This window comes from Aedes albopictus, chromosome 3, assembly GCF_035046485.1.
Source record: "Aedes albopictus strain Foshan chromosome 3, AalbF5, whole genome shotgun sequence".
Classification (NCBI taxonomy): Eukaryota; Metazoa; Arthropoda; class Insecta; order Diptera; family Culicidae; genus Aedes; species Aedes albopictus.
In genome coordinates this window covers 116,230,209-116,241,123 of record NC_085138.1, presented here as the reverse complement: position 1 = coordinate 116,241,123, position 10,915 = coordinate 116,230,209, and the positions used below count along the sequence as shown (strand labels likewise).

The 10,915-nt window shown below is 41.2% G+C and overlaps 1 protein-coding gene across 1 annotated transcript in view; it reads right to left on the bottom strand.

The window, feature by feature from the left end:
- Positions 1 to 1,050: 1,050 nt before the first annotated feature.
- LOC109430493 (uncharacterized) overlaps positions 1,051 to 10,915 on the bottom strand; it is a 376,017-nt gene continuing 366,152 nt past the window's right edge. Inside the window, exon 2 of the mRNA XM_062859817.1 lies at positions 1,051 to 1,785. Within this exon, the coding sequence (XP_062715801.1) occupies positions 1,557 to 1,785 (229 nt within the window). The 3' untranslated portion in view covers positions 1,051 to 1,556. The remainder of the gene's footprint in view (positions 1,786 to 10,915) is intronic.

The window sequence follows — 10,915 nt, the reverse complement described above, 5'->3', positions numbered from 1 at the left end:
GTGTGACGTGTGTCGCTGTGTATTGTACGGTGTCCTGGTGAATGCGACCATAGCAAAGTTAGGCTAGACTAGACTAGACTAGACTAGACTAGACTAGACTAGACTAGACTAGACTAGACTAGACTAGACTAGACTAGACTAGACTAGACTAGACTAGACTAGACTAGACTAGACTAGACTAGACTAGACTAGACTAGACTAGACTAGACTAGACTAGACTAGACTAGACTAGACTAGACTAGACTAGACTAGACTAGACTAGACTAGACTAGACTAGACTAGACTAGACTAGACTAGACTAGACTAGACTAGACTAGACTAGACTAGACTAGACTAGACTAGACTAGACTAGACTAGACTAGACTAGACTAGACTAGACTAGACTAGACTAGACTAGACTAGACTAGACTAGACTAGACTAGACTAGACTAGACTAGACTAGACTAGACTAGACTAGACTAGACTAGACTAGACTAGACTAGACTAGACTAGACTAGACTAGACTAGACTAGACTAGACTAGACTAGACTAGACTAGACTAGACTAGACTAGACTAGACTAGACTAGACTAGACTAGACTAGACTAGACTAGACTAGACTAGACTAGACTAGACTAGACTAGACTAGACTAGACTAGACTAGACTAGACTAGACTAGACTAGACTAGACTAGACTAGACTAGACTAGACTAGACTAGACTAGACTAGACTAGACTAGACTAGACTAGACTAGACTAGACTAGACTAGACTAGACTAGACTAGACTAGACTAGACTAGACTAGACTAGACTAGACTAGACTAGACTAGACTAGACTAGACTAGACTAGACTAGACTAGACTAGACTAGACTAGACTAGACTAGACTAGACTAGACTAGACTAGACTAGACTAGACTAGACTAGACTAGACTAGACTAGACTAGACTAGACTAGACTAGACTAGACTAGACTAGACTAGACTAGACTAGACTAGACTAGACTAGACTAGACTAGACTAGACTAGACTAGACTAGACTAGACTAGACTAGACTAGACTAGACTAGACTAGACTAGACTAGACTAGACTAGACTAGACTAGACTTCTTCCTTAATTGAGCTCTTTTGATTTTACTATTTCGCGCATACCCACTAACTTTCCGATGGTCGCAAAAACCGTTCCACCAAACATTCTAATTGTGATCCGTTTGGTTTTTTTTCCTTGCTAGCCGAGTTGGCCCTACTGCTGGAGAGACCAAATCTCCCTCCTTCCAATAAAAACAACTAATTGCTATTTCTCTACTTCTAACGCTGTCATTCCGCACAGTCGTCGTCTATAAAGTCGATTTTGCTGCTGCTGGCTGGGTTCGATTGCTGCTGCTGCGAGCGCGAATAACAAATTGTTTCCGATAATTGCATGAAATAATTGATATTCGCTTGGTGATAACCGGATTGTTGCGTTTGTTTGCGCGGATTCAGCAGGTCTCCTCCTGCTCAGGTCGGTTGTTCTCATCAGATATGTGTCGTCCTCCTGTGGGGTCGCTCGCTCGCTCGCTCGTTAGCCATGGGCGAGCCGTGGGGTCAAACAACCTGCACGGTTGCGAACGCGCTGAATGTCACCTTCTTTGGGAACTCGGTGCTGTTGGAACCGCGCGTCTTGATGACGGGCTTGAGCGGCGGTCGGGGTTTTGCCGTCAGCAGACCGGCCGAGGTGGCCAGGTCCCGGAGCTTCTGCGAGATGCCGCCACCGGTGCCGGTGGACTTGTTCGGCGGTGCTATCACCTGGGGCAAGGCGGTCGGGGTGATGTACCTGTGAGAGGGGGAGAGGGGAAAAGAAATTGATTGTCATATCATGGTCTAAATTTATTAAATTATTGAGGAATCTCTGGTATTCACTCCGTATACAGCATAATAAATGAAGAATTTATTTGAACTTTTTCGAATGGAACGTTATAATGAAACATGATTTAATCCACCTATGGTGAACAAAACCCTTCTTACACTTATTAAAATTATTATCATGTCATTGTTCACTTAATGTTTGTTTCAATCAAGATCAAATTTGAAATCATATTACAAATAAATAGTATTTATCAAAAACGAAAAAGGCGTTAAATGAGATTTTCAGGGGCATTTACGAGGGTTTATGGGATATATATAGCGTTACAAGAAGTTTCATGGGATTTAAAGGGTTTCCAGGAGCGCTTACGAGGCGTTTCTTGGAGCTCCAGAGTGTTCTAGGGGGATCTTCAAGTGCGTTTCAGAAGATTACAAGGGACAGGCTTCTGGGGTATTTCAAACAGGCAGAGAGGATCACAGAGGGAATACAGAAAAGAGGATTCAGGAGGGCTCCAGATGGATTTCAGAGAGTTTCAAGTGCTTCAGGGGCGTTTGAGGGGTTCTACCGGCCTTTAAACCGGTTGAAGTTAACTCAAATGCCCGGGAACCCCCTAAATCCACCTGGAAAGCAATTGAATGTACCATCAGATATTTCTAAAAACTCCTGAAATGAAATGGAAATTCCTACAAACTTACTTACTTACTTTCAGTCCTGGGCACCCACGATGGTGCAGAGGGCCGAATTGAAAGATTTCCATCCTAGGCGATTGCCAGCCATCGCCTTGACCTGTGGCCAGGTCAAATTTCTGTCGACTTGCTTCTACGCCCCTGCGTAGAGTGTGGTCGACCCATCTACACTTTCGCTCCCGAATTTCTGTCGCTATTGGCTTTTGATGACATCGACGATGGAGCTCCACGTTGGAGATACAATTGTGAGGCCACCATGCACGAATTATATACCACAGGCATCTATTGATGAAGACCTGTAGCCGTTGAGTGTTCTCTACTGATACACACCAGGCTTCACTGGCGTATAGTAGCACAGATTTCACGTTCGAGTTAAAAATTCGGATTTTGGTGTGTCGACTGATCTGGTTGTTTTTTCCATCCATTTCTTAAACTCGCATAAGCAGCCCTCGCCTTCTTGATCCGTGCACCTATGTCGATCTTGGTGCCGCCATCGGCCGCCATTTGACTACCAAGACAAGCTTTCAACGTTCTCCACTGATTGCCCAGCTACCGTAAAGCTGGAAGGGTTGACCGTGTTTACATCCAACGACTTGGTCTTGTTGACGTTGATGGTAAGACCTGCCGCTAAGGAGCGATTGACAAGATTATCGAGCTTGCTCTGCATATCAGAGAGCCGTTGAGCTAGGAGAGCAACGTCATCAGCCAGTTCGAAGTCATTTAGGTGCTCCATGGTAATGGGCTGCCACAGCAATCCACGATTTGGTTCACGGTCAATCGCACCTACCAGGATCTCGTCGATTACTATGAGGAACAGTAGCGGTTATAGGATACATCCTTGCTTCATTCCAGCAACGATTCGGATGGGATCGGACAAAACACCGTTGTGCAGTACTCTACACGAAAATGCCCTGTACTGTGCTTCAATGAGGCCGATGAATTTCTCAGGGAGACTTTTGCGCCTGAGGACTTTCCACATGTTTCCGTGATTGAGACGGTCGAAAGCTTTTGGAATTCATTGATTTCATCCGGAATGGTACGGAGCGTGACAATATTGTCCACACAGGATCGTCCGGCACGGAATTCTGCTTGCTGCCGTTGGAGAGTTGCGTCAATCTTTTCCTGTATCCGGTTTAGGATCACTTTGCAGAGGATTTTGATACACAGTAACATGATGCCCCGCCAATTATCGCATACAGTCAGGTCACCCTTGTTGGGTACCTTTACTAAAACACCTTGCATCCAGTCGGCCGGAAATGTCGCGGTTTCCCATATGTTGCAGAAGAATTGATGCAGTAGTTGTGCGGATACTACGGGGTCAGCTTTGAGCATCTCAGTTGATATGCGATCGATCCCTGGGGCCCTGTTAGATTTCATGCTACGAATGGCTGTTTCTATCTCCTGCACTGATGGAGCTTCGGTGTTGACACGGGTAATGCGTCGAACCCTTGGCGGATCATGCTGAGGTGTTGATGGCGTGGCCGACACTTGAAAAAGGTTTCCAAAGTGCTCGAACCAGCGTTTCAACCAGTCTTGTGCATTATCACCATCATAACACAAAAAAGCTGCAACATCAACATTGCCCTTCTTCCTCAATCAACGCTACAGCCGACCGTCTCTATGTTGCTAACGAACACATTCGAGACGAACGCATTGATACGGTGGCTGCCGCCGCCACGCTCTTTCTCTACACATCTCCTGAGCAGCCGGGTGCTTGTTAACCGTCGTTTCGACGCAGAGCTATGTCACTCACTGCTGGGTGACTCTCACCTGAAAGGGCCAGGATGAAGGTCAATTTGTTAAGTAGAATTGCACGGCGTAGCAAACACAAACATAGCACGCCCTATGAATAGAATACAAGGCGTAGAACAAAAACTCGCTTCGGTGTTTCATCGTGTGGTTCGAAAACAAGAGACGATCGCTGCTGGTGCACGCAGAACTCGATGTACACAGCGCAACGAGTAACTTTCACGCAGCGACCGAAAAGACAAAAGAATTTTCACGCAGATTTGTGTAACACCGGATCAACACAAAAAATGTGCTGATCCGGTGTTACACAAATCTGCGTGAAAATTCTTTTGTCTTGTTGCTCGCTGCGTGAAAGTTACTCGTGCGCTGTGTTGTTTCATTTAAGGGTGTGGATGTGGTTGACTCTGCATTGAACGAGGGTTGGCTTGAGAGGCTTTTGCGTGAATCGATTATGTTTTGATGGACTGCGTTTGTTCTTCTTTGTGGATCCACGTTTCCACTGGAGCTTGGCCTGCCTTTTCTCAACTTAGTGATTCTTAAGCACTTCCGCAGTTTTTAATTGAAGGGCTTTTTTGTCTGCCACTGCCATTGCCATTTTTCTCGTACATATATCAAAGTGTACTAAAAGGCTATATGTTCACTAAAAAACTAGTTTTTGGTAAAAGGCTCGGAAGGCCAAGCCGCATATACCAATAAACTCAGTTTGACGAATTGAGATGATGTCTGTGAGTATGTATATGTGTGCATGTATGTCTGTGTACAAAAAATGTTTTTTTTTTCTGTTCGGGTGAGCCACTGCGACCAGTATTTAGATCTTTTGTGGCATTACCCGTATCCTTAGTATTTAGTGCATGTCGTACTACTCCATTGTCATTGAGAGGCAATGAAGCATCGATTTCTGTACAGTTCCTGTTTTGTTATACCAGAGGTGCAAGAAATCGATTGCGATGAAAAGGTCCCGTTATCATAGAGATTTAAATCCCAGTGAAAGAGCGCCCCTAATCAAACACAATCTATTTGAATTCTGAGAAAAACAAAACAATGGTACTGATATTTATCCATGCATCGGAACTCTAGCCCCATTCATGTCTTGCTTCTAGTTTAGTCCCAGGACAACAAAGAAAAACCCGGGACTTTGGGCTAGTTGCAAAACTCTGTCAAATTTGAGAATGTGTTCTGCAATAAGAATGCACGTGAGTCCTTGAATTACTAGAACTTAACAGTCCTTGATAGCTAAGAACGCAATTGGATACGTAAAGCATGTTTGTTTTCCTAACATCAAGTGTAGTCAAGTGTAGTGGGCACAGTCCGTTTCTTTAACTATCAGCAAGGCAGAATAAATGCAATTTTAGAAACTGTCACCAATAACAAGGACTTTGTACCAAGAATCCTTATTACCAAAACACATTACCCCAACTTGACAAACCGGATGTCACTAGGGTTCGGTTTGGTAGATCTTTAACCGTAACGCAACACAAAAAGGCGATCTACCTACGTTACGAGCTCCGTTAAAAATCGAGCATATTTCAAACCCTCTCAACCATTCATCTATCAGCACGGGTCGCCTGACACCTTGGATTGGGGTTTCCTGTTTAGTGGACTTTTACCCCCGGAACAGGAGGTCCGTAGTGTTATTCTAAGCCAATTGCGATAACCGCTACCGACACTACACAGCTATCTAGGCTGATCGGGAAAAGAAGTTGACATTGATGGTTAACTTCATATGGACCCGAACAGCCGGCAGACCAAAGTTACCGGGGTTGGTTACCCGATCTGCCATAAGGCTTCTCATAGTTTCCGGCCGGTACCACGAGGAGGTAGGGATAGTAGTTGCTGGGCAGAGGCTAGTGGATCACAATGGGATCTGAATTGCGCAGCATACCCAGCCTTTACCGTGCCAAATAGAAAACATAGTATAGTTTTTGTTTCCCGAAAAGACTGAAATGCCACAAAAATACCCAACAAGAAATTAAAACCAAAAACTTCAAAAATAGGGTATTGGTTCCCTTCTTAAGTATGTGGCTCCCATTTTCATCCTACGAAAATCAAAGGATTGAAGCGCTGTTTGTTTTGTTTCTTATTTTTGTATTTTTTGTTAGAAGTGAGCACCCATGAAAACAAAAAGAACGGAATCAATCGATGCCGTAATAGCTTGTTTTCGAATAGGATGAATATGGGAGCGTGAGATTAATGATGGAACACATACCCTATGTCTGAACGAACTCCAAACGATATAGGTATGTACACTCCCGTTCAAAAGTTTGGGGTCACCCCCTCAAAAACATGTCATTTTTTTAGGCCCATATCTCCGCCAATTTGCGTCCGATTTCAAAACCCTAGGTTTCATTCAAAAGATAATAAGTCAAAGAAACTTTGAACATGATTTAAAAGAAACTTTTTCAAAAAAATTTGTATGTAAACTTAACTCAAAGTTGCCAAATTTTCTAAAAAATGAATATAAACTTACGGCAGTGTCGCTGGAAATTGGGTCGAGCAAATTTTAAGATAAGAGCGCTAATATGATCCATTTTCTATTAGCTTTCAACTGCTTTTTACAGAACTTAGCTAAAAATCTAGAAAAAAAGTTATTAAGTAAATTAATCCTTGATGTCATCGACCAAAAGTTTGGGGTCACCCCTCAATATGATGTATCGGTCAAAAGTTTGGGGTCACTTTCGTAAAACATGGAAAAGTGATTTGGTGATATCTTCGTCATCTATAGTTCAATTTTAAATATTTTTGGCTCATTTTAAAGATAATTAACTAAATTTATGTTTGATGTCTTCAACTTACCGTATTTAACGATTTTTATATATTAAAATATTATGTAAAGTTAGCACATTTTACCACGCTTCAAAAAATGAGGCAACTTTACGTTAAGTTTTAGTATGTAAATTTCATCAAATATGTGTGGTTCAATGTCTATGCAGTAAGTATCATTCATTTTGTTTCAAATAAGCCAAGAAGAATTAAAATTGAATGAAAGACGACAAAGATATCAACAAATCACTTTTCCATGTTTTACGATAGTGACCCCAAACTTTTGGCCGATGACATCAAGGATTAATTTACTTAATAACTTTTTTTCTAGATTTTTTAGCTAAGTTTTGTAAAAAGCAGTTGAAAGCTAATAGAAAATGGGTCATATTAGCGCTCTCATCTTAAAATTTGGTCGACCCAATTTCCAGCGACACTGCCGTAAGTTTATATTCATTTTTTAGAAAATTTGGCAACTTTGGGTTAAGTTTACACACAAAATTTTTTGAAAAAGTTATTTTTAAATCATGTTCAAAGTTTCTTTGACTTATTATCTTTTGAATGAAACCTAGGGTTTTGAAATCGGACGCGAATTGGCGGAGATATGGGCCTAAGAAAATGACATGTTTTTGAGGGGGTGACCCCAAACTTTTGAACGGGAGTGTATATTGCAAGTTGATCTACTGATACAGTCTCAAACCTCCATGAGTCGGTATTGAAGAAAGCATTGTCTCAATAAAATATCGAGTACTAGAATGGACTACCCGTTGAGAATCCGTTTGAGAAATTTTATATCCATGAGCCAATGTTGAGTCAAGGAACGTTATTCATGAAGGTTTAACTTTAGTTAAGTACACAAACGCCACGTTGTGAGTGAATTTCGAACATTTTTTTTTTAATTGGAGTTTTCATTCTTCGGAGACGTAGAGAGTATTATTCGAAATGATCCAGAACGCGAATCATACGACGCTCAGGCTGATACAAAAATATTGACTTTTTGTCTCCTCCCCTTCAACAATTTTTGGCTGGATATTGCATTTTGAGGGGACAGTTAAAAAATATTTATCTAAATATCGAGCTTTGGTGAAGATTCTTTAACAAATTTGATGAGTTTTTAATATTTTTCTGATTCAATGCTTTATTTTTACCACCCCCCCCCCCCCCTCGGCACGCTAAAGAGTGGTGGGTCAAAAAGTGAAATAAATATGTGTAACGGCCTTATATCAAACTAGGAGCTCTTAAGAACACTGGCGATACAGTGAGAGAATTACAAACCAAATTTATTCTTCAGACCTACTTAGTCGAGGACTGGTTTTTTCTAAGTAGTCTCTAAATGCACTGCGTCTTCGGAGTGAACTTGAGTTTATTCATGAAGAAGGTTAAGATAATAGTACCTAGGTCTTAACGCAAGATATGTGATGCTTGGATCAAACTGTAGCTAATTGGAACACTTGTGCTATTTACGTAGTAAGCAAATTTTTAAATAAAATGTTTTCTATACGAAAGCTTCAATTCCCTTTGCGAAGACTATGATACTAGTCCTAAGTGGTCTAGTTTGTCAGTCTAGTCAAAGAGTTTTTTTTTGTTGATGAAAACTTTCATTCTGATGAGCACTTGCCAAAGATAGTATCTCTGTAACCGATCCAGAAAGCCTAATATTTCACAATAAAAAGAAAAACTGTTCCAAACAGCACATTCTTGACGAAATAAGGTATTGGCCACTTGGATTGGTAAAACCCTATCAACAAAAACCAATTTGAATTTCTGGGTCATAATGACTGCGCCGCCACGCATTATTTGTAACATTTTTTCCAATACCCGGAGAAGGTTCTGTGTTACACTCCAAGCAGTAATACGTGCGTGCAATTATTCAAATAAATAGGGGAAATTGTGATAAAACCAGCTAAATATGAGATCTTTCGAAAAGCTTTCATTGATTCTCGGGCTTACTTTTGTACATGGTGGGTGATAGAAATTCGATGTATTTATGCTAGGTAGTTTTTGTAATTGTTTATAACTCGGAATACAGTAATGTAGACTTCTGGCAATAGGTCACTTAGTTCAAATACAGCTCTGAAACATTATTTCAAGTTTGTTAAATAACTATATGAATGAGCCATATTAATCTTACGGTAGACCACTCATAAATGGATTTTCTCACGTTCGAATAATGAGCGCGAACTTCAGGTGGTGTAGGATTAAGTCACCTGTCGTCTCCAGCCGGGAAAGCATACTCGGTTGGCTTTTTCTGTGACGAATGAATGCCACACAACTTCGGGGTTTGTTTCAAGCTTTGTCCATACTAGCTCTCTTCTGGCGGTTGTCGCAGTCGCCTTTCAGTCCACAAGTGGTGCCGCGCGTATTAAACGATCATTAGACCCTATTAGGAGCTTTAAGATTTGCCATAAATTTCGCATTTCGGTTTTTCTGCTCTCGCATAGGGCTGGCTGCCGAGTGCCGGGCGATGCATGAAGTGCGCGCGCCTGGTGAAACAAATGTTGGAGGCGCTTGCTTGGAAAGCAAACAAATCGGTTTAGCGGGTTAAGTAGCTTTTCATATACATTTGAAACGTATTTAGGGTCGCTTAATTGCTCGGTAATTGTGATAATAAATCACATAAATACCAACTGAATCGCATTGATTTTTTTGCAGTTTCACCGGCTCGAGAATGGCAACTTGTTGATTCTGTAAAGGGGAAGCACAAATTGAGCTTTGCTTGAGGCGACACTAATGAGGCTTTCATCAGATGGGGAGGAAGAAAATTTCCTTATGCGCGCAGGTGGGAGTTTTTTTTTGGTTTAGGTAATCATAAGTGAAATCATATTTGTTGATATGGATGCAGTTTATCTATCGGGTTGAGTAATTATGCTTTTTTAAGTAGGACCTCGAGACAGCAATTACTTGAAAGTTGTTTTTGCAGAATGACAAATCTCCGTGGACTGGTTTGCACCAATTTACCTGTCTGGACAAAGTCTGCAGGTTGCTGGCTGCAGTCAGTAGGCAGTGTGTACAAGATTAGATATAGATTCCCACAGTGCCTAAACCACCATCGATTATGTAAAGTGTCAATCATTCACTTGTGGAACCGGCCGCGCGCTGAACCAAGTCAGCTGATCTGCTGCCAGCTCTGAACGATCTGTGGTGCAGCACTTCAACAGGATGGAAGGCGTTCGACGTGTTGATCGCATTTGCATCTCGATTACCCCGTGCTGTTACGAGCGGTGAACCACAGTTAAGCACTGAGGGTGGAGAGGGTAACAAACTGTCTTGGCCATGCTGAGCTTCTGAGAGACACCAATTAGAGTGTTGACTTGGCGTTGACAACAATGTATGATTAATAGAATATTGCTTTTTGAAGGAAATTAAGGTGAGTGTAAAATGAAGCCATATTTCTAATTTTCTAGCGTACACAACTGTAGAAACCAAATGACAGCCACTAAACCAAACCAAATCGATTAGTTAACACCAGTTGGCGACCCAACAAAACATGTTTTCTAATCCGATGTTTGGTTTCATTTCAGATTGCGAATATAAAATATTTTTTCCTTGTTTCAATATCATATTCACTCTTTTAACATGATTTGTTTCGTGTGGGTTTCTCTATTTATTTCATTTATTTTAAATTATATTTCAAGTTGGGGAATAGAAACAAATCTGGTTTAGAAGGAATCCATAATCTACATACCATTTCTTCGTCGTTGTGGAAAATGAATGTGTCAATTTTCCAATTTTTAAAAGCTGTTGAGCTTTTGCATCAAACAAAATACAATGGGTCATATGAAAAGTGGTAAATTTGAGTTTTCCTCATTTTTGGAAGTAAATACTGCTTGTCGAATATATTCGAATGAATGAAAACGAGTCTACTACACAACAACTTTTAAACAGGCTACAAAAAAAAGTTCGATATG